The sequence below is a fragment of the Trichoplax adhaerens genome, genomic scaffold (genome assembly GCF_000150275.1).
Source record: "Trichoplax adhaerens TRIADscaffold_33 genomic scaffold, whole genome shotgun sequence".
Taxonomy (NCBI): Eukaryota; Metazoa; Placozoa; class Uniplacotomia; order Trichoplacea; family Trichoplacidae; genus Trichoplax; species Trichoplax adhaerens.
In genome coordinates, this window is record NW_002060973.1 from 148,903 (window position 1) to 168,228 (window position 19,326).

General features: G+C 35.5%; 4 protein-coding genes across 4 annotated transcripts; 2 read left to right on the plus strand and 2 right to left on the minus strand.

Moving 5' to 3' along the window:
* Positions 1-340: 340 nt before the first annotated feature.
* On the plus strand, positions 341-4,796 carry TRIADDRAFT_61998 (uncharacterized protein; the record flags this gene model as incomplete). Its single annotated transcript, XM_002117925.1, has 15 exons — positions 341-386; positions 960-1,005; positions 1,366-1,438; positions 2,352-2,375; positions 2,683-2,715; positions 2,798-2,841; positions 2,934-3,006; positions 3,099-3,297; positions 3,368-3,510; positions 3,607-3,648; positions 3,745-3,799; positions 3,894-3,988; positions 4,103-4,152; positions 4,308-4,427; positions 4,745-4,796. The coding sequence occupies 15 exons, from the start codon at positions 341-343 to the stop codon at positions 4,794-4,796; spliced, it is 1,095 nt and encodes a 364-aa protein (XP_002117961.1).
* A 518-nt stretch (positions 4,797-5,314) lies between these two features.
* On the minus strand, positions 5,315-9,864 carry TRIADDRAFT_61999 (uncharacterized protein; the record flags this gene model as incomplete). Its single annotated transcript, XM_002117945.1, has 11 exons — positions 5,315-5,395; positions 5,487-5,605; positions 6,488-6,581; positions 6,703-6,835; positions 6,912-7,018; positions 7,395-7,440; positions 7,529-7,586; positions 7,738-7,795; positions 7,961-7,989; positions 8,895-9,020; positions 9,792-9,864. The coding sequence occupies 11 exons, from the start codon at positions 9,862-9,864 to the stop codon at positions 5,315-5,317; spliced, it is 924 nt and encodes a 307-aa protein (XP_002117981.1).
* A 1,985-nt stretch (positions 9,865-11,849) lies between these two features.
* TRIADDRAFT_62000 (uncharacterized protein) lies at positions 11,850-14,465 on the plus strand (the record flags this gene model as incomplete). The annotated part of the gene is made up of 8 exons (XM_002117926.1): positions 11,850-12,032; positions 12,521-12,562; positions 13,106-13,185; positions 13,323-13,375; positions 13,545-13,649; positions 13,733-13,828; positions 13,900-13,989; positions 14,131-14,465. 8 exons carry the CDS (start codon positions 11,850-11,852, stop codon positions 14,463-14,465), a joined length of 984 nt encoding a protein of 327 aa, XP_002117962.1.
* A 2,713-nt stretch (positions 14,466-17,178) lies between these two features.
* Positions 17,179-18,060, minus strand: TRIADDRAFT_33295 (uncharacterized protein; the record flags this gene model as incomplete). Its single annotated transcript, XM_002117946.1, has 1 exon — positions 17,179-18,060. One exon carries the CDS (start codon positions 18,058-18,060, stop codon positions 17,179-17,181), a length of 882 nt encoding a protein of 293 aa, XP_002117982.1.
* Positions 18,061-19,326: the final 1,266 nt, after the last annotated feature.

Below are 19,326 nucleotides of genomic sequence, written 5' to 3' on the forward strand. Positions count from 1 at the left end.
TACACTTCGAATGCCTATATTATCAATCTAAAATTGTTACTGCTATCGAAAGCAGCTGGAGATGATAGTTAATGAGACCGACCGAGGTGTTACGTAATAGGAAGTCATCTACCACTGCGAGAAAGCTGTAATAACTTTGCCATTGCCTTAAGCTACGTTGTCATCCGATCGTGACCGCTATTAGTTTAAAGAACATCGTAAATGACTTTATTGTAATATATGTACATGAAGGCGTAGCGAACAGTAAGATTACGATTGAAGGACTCTTATTTAATTTTGCATTCGGTTAAATCATTAAATTGAATTTATCAATCAAACTATTTGAGTTATCTTTACAGTAATGGCTGTAGCCAATGTATTTGCTACTGCTACTCCCTATGACATAGGTAGTAACTTAAACAGAGAATGGATAGTGATACTATGCATCTATTCAGGCTTTGTTAATGCAATTGAACCAAAATGCTGATATGATATATTACGTCCTGAAGGAGGAAGGCTGTAGGATAAATTACTGATGACGATGTAATTAATTAATCCGATCACAAATTTCATAAGTATGATGTTGTATCGCTGATATACTTTTATGTATTAGTTGGATGATGCATTTCTAATAACTGTAGTATTGAATATTCCATCTGCTTCTGTGATTCAAATAGTGATTGCCTGGTGTCCTACTCTAAGTAATAATAATATACAGTAGATGATAGGATTAATGCAATGTATTTTTATCTACAGCAAGTGATATTCCTACTGTATGTGTGGTACATTAATGTGCAACGGACAAAGTACCTTTAGATTAATTGATGCAAACGGATTGCGAAAGTAGTAATTTACAAGTTTTAGACGAGAGCGGTATCTCTTGTATTTTACGTACAGCTGGAAGACAACCCTAATTTAATTAAATAAAGCATATCTAACTTACTAATTTACCGTTGTATGACACTGTATCGCTTTTCTAGTTTGTAATGTCATTAGAGGTATTTACGGAATCTACGTCATTTACAAGTAATGCTTTACGCATTGTACATTCGACATATTAAATTAACAGCAAGCAAAATCGCATTAATTAAATACAACAGGTTCCGCTTGTAGCTACTATCTTGATTATTATAGCATCATCTAAGGATATTGATGGTCTATTACATTAAGATTTTCTTCATCAAGTCGTTTGAAGCCATGCTTTAATACAAAATTCGCCATAGGTTTTATACTAAATGCTCCATCATTGAGAAAACCGTTGAAATAGTTAGTAACGCTTCCATTTAGCTAGTATTTTACCCTTTCAAGTAAATGTAGGATGTGCTACTAGATTTGATTATAGTACCTATAAATATCCTTGTGATACGATACTGTCTAATTCTATAGTGTATCACACGCTTTTGATAGAAACAGTACAGGTAACACATGCTTCATTGACAAAGGATTAGTTGAACAGAAGGTAAATCAGAACCATAAACTACAGAAATCTTGTTTAAGTATTTATGAACAACTCTTGTAGTTTTGCTTACATTACATAGCGTTTTTATCCCTAGTACTGTGTTGATTGTATGTGACAGTTTTAATATACAAACTGTTAGCTGTCAAGGGGTTGAACGTTCTGTATCATCAGAAACAAAAGGACTTTCTGTGGGACATTGCACAATCAGCAGTGTCACTGTACTGTGTAGTATACTAATCAGTTTGATAGAGTCCAATACAAGACTACAGCACACTATTGCATAATATGGACATGCAATGAGGCCATGAACATTGTATTGTAGACTAGTAAGTAAGTAAAAAGTAAAAAAAAAACGCTTTTAAAAGCAGACCATGGGGAGACTCATACAGTACTACAGTGTGCTATCCGGTGAGTCCAGTATACTATATACTACTTTATATTCTATTTGCTTCACTGCGTGATCAGTAGTGTTTGCATAAGAATGTTTTGTTCAACTTGTCAAGTAATTTTATTAGAATGCTAATTATGGTTGCATTATTGTTGAATATTGAGCCAACAAATCAATATTACCTTTGTTTCCCACGATGAATAGTTGGCAGTCTGTTTCTATGACATCGACGTACTGTGTATAGTAGTGTACAAAAGGATGTTGCTACGCTTTGAGTCTTAGTTTCGTAATCCATACTGTTGTATATACTGTATTACTCGAGCAAAACACTAACCTACCGTGTACCCTTGTACGGGTGCAATCTCAGGGCAAGTTACATGGTAGGAAAATGGATTGTATATCATAACTTTTATTCGCTTACAGTGTTCTGGGTCGCGGTGAAAGGGCGTAGATTTGACATAGTTAATCATTTAAACCTTTAAATGAAATCATTACTAACCATGACGCATTCTTTATTGCTTACAGGAAGCTGGACGCATAATAGGAAAGGTAAATTGATATGGTCATAAATAATCTTTTTCTTTCTTAGTTGAAGCTATACATTATATAGAAGGACTCATGTTATCGATACATTATAGATCGTGTCGAGGTTTACATATAAATACTACAATAGTACATTGAAATGATATCATAAAAGCTTATTTTACTCTCTTATTGCATACGTACCTTAAATCGTTATTCTTGTATGATAGTGTGATAATGCATTGATTATATTATTTATTGGTTTAGTGATCATAGAAATGATTTAAAACCTTATCTTATTCATTCTTATTAACTTATTGAAACATAATTATAGGGCGGTGCTAAAATTAAATCTTTTAGGGAACAGGTAAGCCTGTAGTAGCGTGCTAGTTCGATGTTAAATCATGGTAGTTTGGTGCAATTATTAACGTTAGGTGTTTTCTACATAGAGTACTGCGCGTATCAATATCTCAGACGGAAGCCTGCCAGAAAGGTAAGATGGATATTCAAATTACAAAGTATTCTCTTACTTAATTCATTGTATTATTGATTTATCACATTTAACTTATCTTGCACTTACATTAGGATTGTTACTGTAAATGGACCAATTGATGCCGTTTGTAAAGCTTTTAAATTAATATGCCAGAAATTGGATGAGGTATGTGTCATTACATAAAACTACTGCGCTATATTGAAATATCATAGACGTATATACTTCAAATCTGATTTTATTTATTTAACTAATTATAGGATTTCCGTATTATCAACAATTCTTCTAAATCCGAGCCAACCATAAAGTTTGACTTGCTAATTCCCGTGCCACACTGCAGATCTATCATTGGCAAAGGTGGCGGTACTGTAAAAGAGATCAGAGAATCGACGGGAGCACAAGTATCTATTGCTAGCAATGTGCTACCCAATTCTTCTGATCGTGTGATGACCATAACCGGTATTGCTTATTTAGGGATATTAATAGATTTTAATTTTAATTCTAATGGTTTGTATTTGACCTACGATAGGATCTTCATCTGCTATATCGAAGTGTATCCAACGTCTAAGCCAACTATTATCGGAGTTACCCCTAGGTCAGCATGTTCCTTATCAGCCGAAACCTCCAAACGTACCGCCGACAGCGTTTCAAAATGGACAAGTTCATGAACTAGTGCGTATTATACTATTATTCTAATCAATATTGTCTCATTCTACCTATTGATAATACTATTGCATTGCTATTATTTATTTCTTTCCGAAATTACAGACATTTGCGGTGCCTGGACCATTTCCTATTCCTCCACATGCTGTAAGTATTACATATGCAAAATGCGTATTTGTAAATTGTAGCATAATAAGACTTAATAGTATGTATTATATATTAATTTCTTTAATCTAAATGCAGCAGCTTCCTTATGGACCTCCCGTACCTGTGATAACGCAGATTGCACCTTATTCAGGTAATTTTATCGGATACAATGCTGTTGGTCCGTTAAGTACTTTTTATGTTAGACACTAATAAATTCTCTCTCTGAATGTATGCGTTGTGAATAGTAGATATTCCTTCTATAGTAACACAAAATTTTTCTGCAATGTCAAATGGTGGTACGTTTGCTCGATCAACTCAACTATTAAAAATTCCGCATGATGTAAGAAAATTTACAGATAATATAGTTTTTATTTGCAAACTTATTCTAGAGATGCTATAGAGGCTGTAATTTGCATTTATTGTGTTTATGATGACAATATTTAAATCGTTCTAGTTGATTGGCTGCATTATTGGGAGAGGAGGAGTTAAAATTAACGAAATCAGGTAAAATTGTTAGGATTGCATTTATTATAATAGGAAGTTACTGATTATAAAATTGTACGTAGTGATATTTACTAAAAGGGATCATGCACGTTTGTTATCTTTTCCATGGCTATTACATGTACCTTTTTACGATCGATTGTTTACTACCATTGCAGGCAAATTTCAGGTGCTAACATCAAAATTGCTAGTCCTAATGGCGACACTACTGGTCGACAGGTTACCATTAGTGGTACACCGGAATCTATTTCTGCAGCTCAATATCTAATTAGTCAAAGGTATGATATGCATAGGATAAATTTTATTATTTACGGTTTGATATTGTAGTTGATGATGAGAATTAGCTATTACGTTATGATAAGGTGTAAATGAATCGATTGCTAATTAATGAAGCTTGCTATTATCTTCCGGCAATTCCTACTTTAGAATCTACCATGAGGTCCACAAGCCGATTAATTACCGGCCGGTTATGGTACCAATTATACAGCAGTAAGGACAAGAGACCGTTATTATCGGCTAAACTACATTTTACTAATATCATGTGTTAACTCAAAACGTTAGCTATACGAAACTTATACTGTAATGTTACCTCTAGTTATAAAGGTCTTCATGTTTGTATATATTCGTATATTGTAATGCGATTGTGAATTAGAATATTATATGAATATTGTATCATAAAAAATCGATGTTAAATGTTATAGTGATGCGTTCCATGTAGGAATATCGAATACAATTACTTAATTATGACAATACTGTAGAAGACTACTAGGAAATTTTTGATTAGGTAGCCAGATTTAAGACAACTGCGCTGCCCTATGATATGATAGAACTTTAGTAATTCTTAACAAATAACTTAATGATGTATAAAAACTTTCTCAAGTTTGAAGCTTTCATTGAAAAATAGTATTTCATCTTATGATATCGATATTATTATTACAATTTTATTGTTATTATTATGATTGTTATCTTTCACCTTCACTATTATAGCACATATTAATGTCAAATTTATAGGTGAAAAAGAAACAAGTTCAACAACGGTAAATTATGTTTACTGCACACTTTGAATACAAATTGTAATTGAAACTGTCATTGTAGCTAAGGAGTAGCTTTATGGTATGGTTAAAACTATTTATTAACGTAATAGTAAATATTATATCGAAATCTTTTAAACATTATAATCGTCCATAAAGTCACTTAATAAAGTCGTATCAATAGGAATACTTAAATGCTCAACACCAAGTGGTCCCTATAATTAATTAAACAAATCAAGCAACCCTTAGACACAATTTGACTGAAGTAGCATAATACAAAATAAGGCAAATAAGAAGTAGAGGAACCTTGCGTGATTTAATCATTTTATGATCAAAAAATTCTGTTAGATGAGCCTTAAGAGTCGATTCACTATTAACTAAGAAATTTTCGCGGCATTTTATGTAACATTCTTGAAATGGTATTCCTAAATCAAAAATGGAGGTACATTAGTATGCTTATTACTGCGTTAATGGTTACCTTATTTCCTATTATCTATACCTAAATAACTACCAGTGTTGATATTGTCCAACTGGTATTTCCCTATGAGCCTAAAGATTTTCCTACAAATGAATTCAGTATATAAAAAACAGCATTAGAATAGAGCGGCTTTGATGTCATATAATTATAAATTTATATGATTGAAAACATATACATTACATGATAAGCCTGAACTTTATTGCATACTTAGCATTTGGTGTTAAACTTTCGAATACGTGCATTAGGGAACTGATTGTAATATAATTATCGTGACGTCCTGTAAGCGAGCTTTCATATGGAATTTCATCTATATACGGCTCAAATGTAGTTACATCATGGTATATCCAGTTGAATCGGCTAAGGTGTGCTTGATCCCAAACTAAAAAGTTACGAAAAGTCCTTTCAACTTAATTCACTTATAAAACTATTGTTAAAAATTGCACAACTTTTAAAGAAAATATATATTTTAGATACGAACGCAATGGAGCATTTAGCTGATCTATTGAGGCAATTATATGGATAGTAGAACACTGCGCTAGATAGCTAAGCATAGTCTGCACCTGAATAAAATGATGGTGAAGGTTACAATAAACATACTCGTAAGCAATAGCAAGCCTTACATGATTGCATTGCAAGTTATACAGTAAAATTAGAGTACCGCTTCTCTTTTCAACGTGGTGCTATCGATATTATGGATGATAATGAATAAGTGTTGAGATGATTCTACAACAACAAAATATAATAGCAAGTTAGATCGAAAACAATTTTCGTCTTGTACAGCAATAAATTCCGATCGGGAGGTGTATCAAAAGTTAACATTAGATGATACCATTTAAAGAATTTGTAATATAATTGCATTGATCAATTGGGCTCCGGAATGAAGCCTCAAATTTTAGGATATCTTGAGTAATGCTATTTAGGATCTATATTCGATGAAAATGTTAAGAAAAGTTTTAAGTAACTGAATAAGAATCTTATATCGACTCTTTGCAGTCCTCTAAAATAATGATTACTACAGGAAAGACACACATGTGAACGTCTTACATTTTTAATAGACATGTTAGGAAAATACCCATTTACAACAAGATGAGGGTAAGACTGTAACAAAACTGCTCGAAATTGTTCCAGCAATGTTCGCTTAGAACCAAGTCCATAAAACAGGAGATTAAAGCCTTCCCTAATGAAGAGATTGAGAGCATCAACTTAAAACTGAATGGAACACGCTGGAAAATTTTGGCCATGCTTTAACGCACCATAATTCAGACATCCACCAGTTAAATTTCTTCCTGTAAATCTTATATAGTAAGCAGCGAGCGCGTTGATTCTTGGCATATTCTGCACAATTATCAATTGTATCTTCCTAAAACAAAGCAAACGGTTCGATAGCTTATAAACATCGGATAGCAAATTTGCAATTTAAGGTCACATTGTATCTATTTCTATAATTAAACTGCCTTCAGGGCTAACTTGAATCAATAACGATAAAAATTATAATATTAAAGGTATTACGTCTTTTATATTATAATTATCATTTTGCCGAAGAATTTCAATAATGTTCGATGATGTTTTCATTTTGGAGTGATAACGATCGAAAAAGTCCATCCTTAACTTGTTCTATTCACGCACGAATAATAGGAGAATCACCGAATAACGCCAATGTGGATATAAATTAATTATATACTCTTACGTATATTAATTTTGAAAGATTAATTCAATACACAGTATAAGTAGATTACCATGTCCAATTTCTTAGAACTAGTCGTTGTAGACGATTCTGCTTCCCTACCATAATAAATACAGTATCAGTATTGTTATTGTTACAATAATTACGTCAACGGGTAGAAACAGAATGATTAGTTTAAATACTGACAGATCGGATCCGTTGTCATCGATATTGTTAGTGTCCTCGTCCACGGAAACATCACTTCCTTCAATTGATTAAATTTTATTTTGCTTTTAGCAACCGATTAGATAACAAGAAGCAATAAAATAGCAATTTCTTAGTAATATCAAGAACTACTAGAAGAGAACGATTCTCTTGTAGTAGTCTTCGGTATACTTGAGATTATTTTCTGTTACCATTTTCTTCTACGCTATTCTCATGTACTTGATTGGAAATTGGCTTTAGGGCACCCCTCTGTGAGGATGAATTTTAAGGAAGAGCTTAGCTAATCACAGTATTTAGAGATGTCAGTAAGTTTTTCGCATTACTGCTATCCATTAGTGTACTAATGGGCTAGATATGAAAATTATTATATATAGATAGATACGCTTGTATATCTATTATCAGAAATAAATTTACCTTTTGTGATGGAAATTTTTTCGTATCTTCTAAGTGATATATAGTAAGATAGATGGAAGACATTGGAACAATCATTATTTTACTAATATTGTATAGCTTGCACTATGGGTCTTGTCGAGGTTATTTGCCATGCTATACTAATTGAATCATATATTTGCTGTACTATGCAGTGTCCATTAATTGTAAGTATGAAATTTTTTACCATCTAGCCTAGCCAATTTTCCTCTTTTATTCCTCCGCTTGTATTGGTATAATTGTCTTCCTCCTTCTACATTCGTACATATATTAATGCATAGTCTAGGCGTTATAAATAACAACTCTACGCGTATCTTAAGATAGTAGAGATATACTGTCTTTTGCATGGGCGATATCCAATGCAAAGCGGTATTATTATTGGTAACTATAATACTGAAGATGAAATAACGCAAGTAATAGAGGGACGTCAAAGCTCATGTAGTAGTTTAATTCGACGGAAAAATACTGTAGATAAACATAGTTGGGAGACGGCGTTATGGTTATACAAATTATCGCTATAGAAATATGTGTATTAAGCACAATAATAAATGTTCATTTATGAAGAATACGAGCGGGACATTCTACTCCTGTAATAATATTATGTACTTGTAGTAACGATAATATGCAGTTTGTACTGGCAATATCCAATACGACGGATACCAGAATGGTTGTCTTGTCACCTAACTTGAACTAACATATAATGCAGGAACATCAAGGTGAATACTGTAGAGTAGTTTTCGTTTGGTGAAAAAGCTGTCTATATAGTCTGCAAAGTAGGACTGTAGCCTTCATTATGATCTTTTTTAACTATTTTCTCGTACATACAATATTAAATTGTTAAGGCTAGCCATGATGTGATCTTGAATAGATACTGTCCGCGAAAATGAGTTTTAAGAGAAGTCTGTGAATAATGTTGTACCTGTAGCTTCAGTTTTAGAACATCTCTGATATGCACCTGTTGCACCATCATGGTCATCGCTCGGTTCGATAATAATTGGTTTTGAAGTCCGGCTGGACGTAGTCTTATTTTGTTTATCGTTGCCTACTATCAAAGTATATAAAAGTTGTAGAAGGAATAGCTGATAAGATTTGAACGGCATATTGCAATCAATAGGACAAAATGTTGAGTGAAGAAAGGAATTTTTGAAATTATGTGTATCTATTCGATTCAAATTAAGTCTAGTAGTAATTAATTGATTCTATAATTATCCATCACATCTCCATCGCAAGTAGATACCATAAGCAACAGCCGACAAGGAGGTTAGGCGGAGATAGAAACTACTTTTTTAAATATGGTAAAGAAGAAGCTTTCTATCTCTTCCTGATTCTATTTCAAATGACTTTGTCCGAATATGCAATGCGGATCAGCTACATGGCTGTATTCCGAAGAGGGAGAGTATCTTATTAAGAGTAGCAATATCTTACTATCCCTTGGAGCTTTGGTGAAGGCCTAAAAGCACAATTACGCATCTACTAAGCCGACAACATACTACTGTACTCGTATTTATCATGCACAGAAAGTATCGCTAGCAGTACAAAGTGGTTCATTGTCATCCAAGCAATCTATGAAATGCTCGTTACTTGGAGATACAGAACAGATTGAGAGTATGTTGAAAGGTGTTGACTGCTGCAATGAATCCATTCTTGAATGCAAGGATAAGAGTAAAAATCATGCACAACACAGCAAGAATGATATTTTAAGGGTACAATGGTAATATGATTTGTAATCAATCAGGTCAATTTTGTCGCAGTTGCTGATGGCAGCGATCTTGCTGGAACAAGATGTTTGTCTACCTGTATCTTCCTCTAGACGTACCTGCAATGTTGACAATATGATCGACCACGTTGTCATCGCCTAAAAAGGTGATACTTAGGTCCACTTTAGCCATAGCAGCTATCCAAACTATCGTGTTGAAGAGAATCGATTCATGGAGACGTAGCTTATTCAAGCTAGCAGCTCATCATTTGCGAGCTCGTCTCATTGGCTACCAACTACGTCACGATCGTTCTACCAAGCGAGAACAATAACCCAATACAAAACCATCATTCATTTTCATCCAGTGTGGTCCAGTAGAATAACGCCATCCTCGTCTACACACTACACTCAGTACCGTGAGTAGAGGTAAGGTGCGGTACGCATGCGGGACAATCACTCCAGTGCTGGACCGTGCCGTACCGTACCGTACTGCGTGTACTCAATTTTATCCATGTACTGTATGAATGAATACGGTTTCGGAACGGTTATGGAACGGTACCGCTGGCAATTTTACCATACAGTACAGTACTGTACACTGTGTACAGTACTGTACTGTATGTTCTCAACTGGTGACGAGATGGGCACCGAACTTTCCGAGATCCTATACTGTAAGTGTAAAAAGTGTCACTTGTTATTTGGGCCTCTTAATCCAGTTAAGTGCATCATGATGACTGTATTTCATGCACTACAGTGCTACTACTACTACCGTATTCAATTCAAGTGTGAAAAATGACACATTTGAGTGGAGTCTCTTGAGTGATCATTGTCTGAATCTCATCAACTAGTGGACATTACTACTCCAAGGAAGAGAAAGGGACGAGACACGGCCCAAAGGTGGCAAAAATAAAGGAGGTTGACTATTTTGTGGTCATTTTATAATACGCTACCGCTGTAACAGTCCACCGTACTGTGCAAAACCAGCCTGGCAGATAATTTGCAGTACTGTACTACTGTATACTGTACGCTAAAGAATGTACTGTACACTCTACAGTACAGTGTACAGTGTACAGTACTGTACAGAATGCATGCAATGGTGTACACTGTACAGGAGGTAGAAAATGCGTCCATCTGCAATCCATAACCTGTGCCCTAAATGCCTCCATTTTAGCACTAGAGTACTGCACGACTCTAACAGCTGCTCTTGGTGCACATTCTTCTTTTTTATTTTTTTTCTAACTTGTGTTATCATGAGAATGCTTGTTTAGTTGACTGGGGGAGTTTTCGGATCGGATTTCGGATTTTATATAGCACTTTCAATCGGATTAAATGTTTAGTCGTAGTGGGGTTACAATACACTACTCAAGGGTCTCACTACACTGCAAAAAGCGATCCTTTCCACCAAATTGATCGCCTCAAAATTGCAGTTTGGTCAAAGCGTACTTGATCTCAATAGTTTCAGTTGGCTACTCGTGTTGCATAAAATAGCCCAGCCTAGACGTCGCCATGAGCGACTTGTTTCGTACAAGTCCATAGCGCAATTGGCACCTATGTTGTCATTCTCGCACCAATCTCTTGTCCAGGTTATGCGGTCAAGTCAATTGCTCTTAAGCCATTCTTGATCGTGGTGGTGCCGTAGCCGGAGTAGTCCGTCGTCCTGTGCATTGCACCACACTTCCCTCTGTCTGTCTGCCCGGAACTGGACAAGTCCTGATGTCTGTCCTACCGGACGACTGGGTGTTGAATCGGCCGGCGATGACAAGGGTGCAATACACCACCTAGCACCCGACGACAATCCACTCCTTGTCTAGTAGGGATGGTACTCAGCAATGAGTCTGTTTTATAGAGTACAGTATTAGAAATTGAAGCTGTGCTCTAGTCTACACTCAGAAATGACGAGTATCGTCTTAGCACCTGTATTGTCCGACATGACAATGGGACAAGAGGAGTATTTGCCAAGTTGGCTGACTATGGAGTGTAGCGTACATGTCCATCATACAGTTGAATTAGTATAGGGAGGGGATTGTCCATGATGCGTTTTGACACGCTACCCACAACACCCATAGGGAAAGTACCTGTGCACTACTCAACTCCACTGGCTAGCGTATGATAGCCAAGTGGAATCGGCATGACCATACCATGCTACGCCAAATTTTACTGCAGTAGGATCGATCGGCAATGATGGATGATAAATCAATCGATGATTTCTTCGCGAAGAAAGATAAATCCAAGAAGAAAAAGAAAGGAGGCCCAAAGAAATTCACCACTACTGAGACCATTACCAAAGCTATCCATGATCAACAAGCTGCAAAGAAAGAACAAGAACAAATAGAAAGCACACAAATGCCATCGCCTTTTATTAAAGTAAGCTGATGGCTGTCGCAACTGCAGTTGAATGCCAAGACTAGGGCATCTATTTTTCAGGATGCTATTCCACTGGTCGATGGAGTCTCCATCGAGTCAGACGAGTTGTGTTAGTAATATTCAAGGGAGGATGAGTTGGATAGATTGACAGTGGAGTGAATGGATGTGTTGAATTGCATTTGTAGTCCAAGAAGACAATTTTATTTGCTTACGGTTATTTCCCATGTGGTACTGTAGTCATCCTATGTTCAGATGGGATCACTACCATGGTTACCAACATGTCTTTTGCCCACTACTTTTGCAATACATCAATTCATCCAATACCATAATGGCTCTGATATCCCATGATAGTCAGACTAGTTTTATGTTGGATGGCTTGCATTAAAATCATTGGCAAAGTGAATGAAGAAAAAGAATGCCATGACGGTAGACCTATTTTAGCCCAACATGTTACTGTAGTAGGCAATGGACAATCATGCCTTGAATAGGCTAGCATACCACCAATGGAAACGACTACAGCAGTTGTAAAGGTCAGCATGGATATCAAACCATCAAAGATACATCGTGCATAGTGAATGGAGAACAGCTGTGGCTAAATGACTTGTTTGATGATGACAAAATACGATACTGCCTGTACAATTTGTTCTTTACTGTCTCGTGATCGACTGTCCCTGCTTGGAACACCAATACCAAGATGGAATGGACATGCTAATCGTGATCAAGGATGCTCTATCACAGTATTCACTTGAATCACTTGAACAAAAGTGTCTTCTTCAATGCTTCTCAATACCCTTAGTTGTTGTACTTTGGCAGGATGATGTTACACGACAGCCACTTACTGTAATTGAACGAAAAGCGAGCAATCGTAATTGTACTCCGCTAGCCGACTGAGCCAATTGCACGATACCAAATAATATCATAGCTTTACAATAAGAGCAAAGCACACATACAATGCTACAGTTTGAAAAGTGAATCTTATTCGATAGTTATACTATTCGCTAGTCCTCTTTTAAACTGAACATCATCCCTTTTTCCGCTAACTAATAGCCTATTCACGTCTTTGCCATTCCTAGGGTGACGATGAATGGATTGATTTTAAACAGAAAGAAAAAGCCGATTTCTCTGCTCTTGATTTGGAAGATTTAAATATTAGGTAATAAAGATAAGCATGACCGTTGAATTCTTTCTATTCCACCATGATTCATCAACTTTCAACACCAATTACTTTCATATTTATTATCACTAATTGCACTCTCCATATGAAATATATCTCCGTTCTTATCCTTGCAGTAGCAGTGGTAATGCACAAGAAGATCAACCCAAATTAGAAAATGCCACTGAAGGTTTGCAGTATGAATCTACTTCGATAGTATCTTAGCTAACAGACGACTAAAAAAGAAGCTCAAATGTTCAGTCAGCTGCTTGCTTAATTTACTGTTGAATTGCCTGAAAGTTTTTCTAATGGATGTAATATCTGACATGCATTATAATTAATTATACGCCTACACGTAGATGATGAAAAAGTAGATGATGCAGCGACTCCATGGCAAGGTGATGTCATAAGACAGAAAAATATACCAGATGATACAGAGGAGCAACAGCCGCAAACGATTGAAAGTATGCCGTTAAATAACAATTTTTAATGAAAGGAATAACTTTCGTTTCCATTAACCATTGTTACTTTATTAATGCATCTTTAGCGCCAGCCCCTGCAAGTCAAGATGCACAACCAGAAAGCACTGCTACCCCTAAAACCGGCGGCAAGTACATACCGCCTGCATTAAAGAGAGCTTTAGGTAAGAAATTGATATTCTTACGGTATTTTCGTCCTTGCCTTCCAATCATTGCAAAATAAATTATTGGATAGAGGGTAAGGCCGGAGGAGATGATCAAGGCACTCCTGCTCCTGCCAAAAGTACTGGCAAATATGTTCCTCCATCAAGGCGAAGAACTCAAGGTATTCATATATTAGAACTCTGTCATGACAAGTCTGCGATACAAAGTTCATTACCAATGCAATCGATTCCGATCATGAATAAGACAAAGCCATGCTAGTTCTTCTCCTATCAATTGTTACAGGTTCTTTTACGTTTTGTAGATGGACCAGGGTCAGATAACATCTATAGCGAAAGAAGTTACGTCGTACCTTCGCGAAGAGGCGGCCATAAAGTTGATGCACCTTCTCTACATGACGAAGCAGAATTCCCATCGCTTACGGATTCTATTCCGAAAGAGTCGAAGGAGAATGCACCGTACGTAATGATTTGTGAACGTAATGGTGTCGATAAGTCGAAATTGATCTTGTTTTATTTCTCCCATAATAGAGTAACTCAACGATCTTTTGAATATGTTCGACATGGAGGAAGGCCCTCAGGGCTCGCAAGTTCTCAGCCTGTAGAATTAGATAACAAGTATCAGTCTTTAAGTAATTGAATTACTGGTAAGACAGTTTGACAGATATAAAATTGGAAGGTATGAGATCTTCTTATCTATCTCAATTGTACTTGGGAAACTTTTCTATTCAATTCAGACGTCTGGAAATTCTAGAGTAAATTTGAAAATACTCCAATTAATTTCTAGTTTTGAGCGTTACGATGCGGTGAAGTTTAATAACGTTTTGAATCATTGCATATATTAGTAGATGTACTATGATTGTAGTGCAGTATTCGCTAACTACTAAAGTCACAGTCATACGATGTTGATGCGGTGTAATTCATAACTTAGCTCTATATGTTTATTGAGATTTAATTAATTCTATTATGTACATTGGATGCTACCATTCAGAATTGGATGGTGACTGCATTGCGTATCTTGATAAATCATGCGTGCATGAAATTGCTATTAACTTAATTGAAATTATTGTACGCTAAATAATTAGATTCAATAAAAATTGTGAAATCTGTTCACTTTCTTGTCATGTATATTAATGAATCGAGTTCGTGCTTTGTATTTTTAGGTAAAGTGTTAATTGCTTCCCTTCAATATACCTAATGTACGCTGAACCTTGACTTTCTACTTTAATGTCTCGCAAATTCGAGTAATTTGGATCGATCGTAAATCAATCAGGCAATAAAAATAGCGTTCAACTGAAACGGAACAAGACATGGCATCATCGAATGCTACATGATGTAGATTCCTTGATTGAAAAAATCGAAGAGTCTTTACTCGATGCCGCAGTTATATCTTTCCGTTCATCGATCGTGCTAAATAGTCATTATTTCCAACAAACACGTAAAATAATAGGATCGTACTTATGAGTAGAGGCTGTTGAAAGTATATCCTCCATTCATTTGGTTTTATGATCATCCAAACCCCACTACTATAAAAGTACTATATAATTTGTTTTTTAACTGTTGCACGAGTGCGAGTATGTATGTAAGTGTATAACATATATATCATTGTCATCTAGTTTCCATATTAATCACCTCATAATGTTCGAATTTGCTTAGTTTTCATACATTTTGCTCTCACTAAATGACTCTTTATAGTACCAGCAGCAGTAGAATCATGCAACTCGAACAACAACAACGGTATATGTATTAGTGCAGAGCTTACAAAATTACGATTTGCAATGAACATACAGTATTTTTCTATTCTGAAGTCATTTATTATATGAAATTGGATCGAAGGCCATTTCGAATATGAGTCGAAGATTATATACGTGCTCCAGTACCTTCATATCTACGTAGAATTTTCAAGAACAATCACGCGTAGCATATATATTACGACCAATATCAGTAATCATTTTAATGCCGGTAATGGCTGTCCAATATATCATTTAATATCGATAATAGCTGTTCTATTATAAAAGATACAATGTACCTAGTGTACTCGTATCATATTATATTTATTGGTAGATTAATACCACAATAATTAAGCATTGATGAAATATAAATTACGTATAAAGTAGACCATATTTTTGTATTTAATGTGAACACAAAAATTGAATATCTCGGTATTGATACTATTTTTATTGGGTAACTTTAAGCCACAAAAACTGAATATCGATAAAATATATATTATCTAGTGCATTGGCGTATATGCTAATAAAGTACGTAAGCTACAATACTGGTCTCCTTATTTGTTTTTATTAGTTCCAGCTCCTGCTGTAGTTTATTTCTATTTATTTTATAGTGATCTCCATTACGATGCCTTTATAGTCTCTGATAGTACATAATGTTGGATCTTTTACCGGTAGTTGGATTGATGACAGCAACAACATCAGGTTTTCGCTGCATCATCATTTATTATTTGGCAGTATTGAAGAAATTAATCGTCTTGCCTGAATCTTGACCGATTCAGTTTAATTATTCTAACAGTATTTGAACGAAAAACAGAAGTAAAAGCATCGACAACGAATGGTTTATTATCTTACATAGCTTGTGCATCCTATTATACACTTACGTTTATTAAGTTCGTAGTTAAGAAAGCAAGCAAAGGTAAATTATTATAAATATCTTGCTTTAATCGTTGCTGGTCATTTTTATTTTTCTACAAGTAGTTCAACGTAGAATAAGAGTAAGAACAACAACCAAAAATTTTGTGATATACGTGGTTTACGTATCCTCTCATAGAGTTTTACCGTAGTAAAACAGGCAAGTGTATACCATGGTGTAAATATCTTGCTCTAACCATTGCAGGCTAGATCTATTCTACAGTACTAGTTTTTATTTGAACGTGAACTTTATTAGTATACTATAATTACTTTTACAGACTACAAAACTGTATCAGCATCTTAGCATAATTCAAGCTATCAGCTATAATTACATTAAATTACAGTTGTATCAGTGAATTAATTCTCTGCAAATATTAAACAGTCACATGTACGTAGCAGCTAGGATGGAACCTGCTACGCGCACAATAACTTCGAAATAATAGTCTAATGAAATACAGCTAAAGTTACTGTACTGAAAGATCATAACTTATGAATGGCCAGTAATCCTCTTTATGACGTCACTTTTTACCTCTATGTCCAGAGCATAAGTTTAGAGATACAACCCTAATAAGTGAAATAGATAATCTACTTAGAGTGAGAGTTGATCAGGATTAGATCATCGTGCATAACACTGTGGTACAACAATTTTGCTACTTGAAACCGTGACTATTCGTCATTATCCAGTTATGCAATGGCAATGTGTGCTTCAATTTATATCAATTTAACATTTTTATAACATAAATCGTCAATCTTGGCGGCTTGAGTAATGACGTTCGCTTTTAAAAGTGTTTCATTGCATTTCTCTAGCATAGATCGAGATACATGTTTACAATCATCAGCATAAGCTAAGGATTCAAACCATTTTTCAACATCATCACGGCGTTGATTGTGCATCTTGGCAACATAATCAATGGAAGATTGATGCTTATTTTGAATGAAAGTACGGCAAGATTGAGTGATACAGTCCAATAAAGAATTGAGTTGATCGCCATGACTATCTAGTAAATCCTTCCTAGCAGCCATGAGGAATGCACACCAAGGTGCAGCAATCTGCCCAATAGATCGAATTTCACCACTGTCATGGTAAGGCTTCGTTGTGAAACGTTCCCATAGAAAGGCGTCTGCATCACCGTTGTTGACACCATTGCGTAAACCAGTAAAGTTATTCAAGACCGTAAATTGGAAGAGATCATCCGAAGAGAGCCAACCTAATTCTTCACATAATACATAGGCCATGATATGGCTACCACTACCATACCGACTGATTCCGATCTTAGCCCCTTTCAGATTTTGTGTATTCGTATAAGGTGAGTTGCTACCACTTGAGACAACCCAGGTTAACGGTGAAGCAACGTAGGTACCACAAATTTGAAATTCATCGGCCCCTTTAGCGATGCTAGCAACTAGACCTTCAGTCAAAGCCATAACCATGTCAAGTCGACCCGTTTTTAAGCCTTCGATCATCTCTCCAGTTCCACCTGGGCAAGAAATGAGCTCGACATTAAAGCCACTCTGCAAAAATTGACCTTGTTCCTTCGCGATATGCAATGGAGTGTTAAAGTGTTCCGGTACCCCACCAATTTTGATTTCCATCTTTTGTGCTATCTTGAGCGTTTATACCAACTATTAGAATAATGCTTTAGGAGCAAGACTGTATTGATTTAACTTACTGTACAAGGATTTCCTTCATATAACCCTGGAAAGTGCTGGAATGGTGTCTATTTTTGTACTACGGAAAGCACAACTGATTATTGATTTGATGAAGGCGTTGTCGAAGTGATATTGTGGAGATACAGTAGATTCGAATGGCATCAGCTGTATACTATGCTATACATGGCATAGATGTGTTATGGATACTATAGCGGTAATCTAGTAAGCCACTGCACATGCTCTAACAAGAAACTGTGCAAAGCCAGATGTCACTGCTTGAGCTTCATTTCTACCACAGTAGATTGCATGCTATCACTAGGAGTGTGACAATATCTTTGCACACCACCATCAAGCTAAGATTTACCAAATTGGTCGCTTCTGCTTCCAATGTCATGAAGGAAAGGCTACTGTTGATTCGATTTGATTCCATTTGCGATGTATCTGGTTTACAGAGTACAATACATTAGAAACTGCATGCACTAACACCAGTAGTATCTACTATAAATTAGGATAAATTTAAAATAGTAAATGAAAAGCAACTGACACAGATATCTTGCCAAACGTAATTAAAATTTAAATCCAGTAAGCGTCAGCAGATAAAAATAGCATATACATGTTATAATTTATTGCGAGTCCAATATGAACGGAAAATAAGAGCTAGCAATTCCAAAAAGATCTTGATTTATATACAACAAAAATAAACATCTTCTATCACCTTTACAAGTAACTCTAACATCCTAATTAGCGCAGTAGCGGCTTCTATTGGCACTAATGTGCGGGCATGTTAAGGTCTACTTTTCCATATGAGGCAGAGATAACAACTGGTTACATTACTAATAAACTTCTAGTCGGTTAAATTATTATAATCACTTATGCACACGTTCGCATACAATATGGATGGTCAAATTGCTTAAAATACATTTTTCATTCCGACAACAGTATTTAATGATCTGTATAAAACCGTATATATTGTATTACAGTCTATAGAACTATCAAGGGTATGCTGATTCATAACGTGCGTATCTTGTGCGCTAGACCATTTTTGCTCTAGTAAGTAATTAATTATTAATTTCTATGTTATCCATCAAGCATACTACACAAGTTCCTTTATGTCACTGTCACAATTTCACTTCTGCGACAAGGTAACGTACAGTAAAAGTCTATAAGTAGCTACTAACTTAAACGCCCTTTTACTTAACGTTAAACACA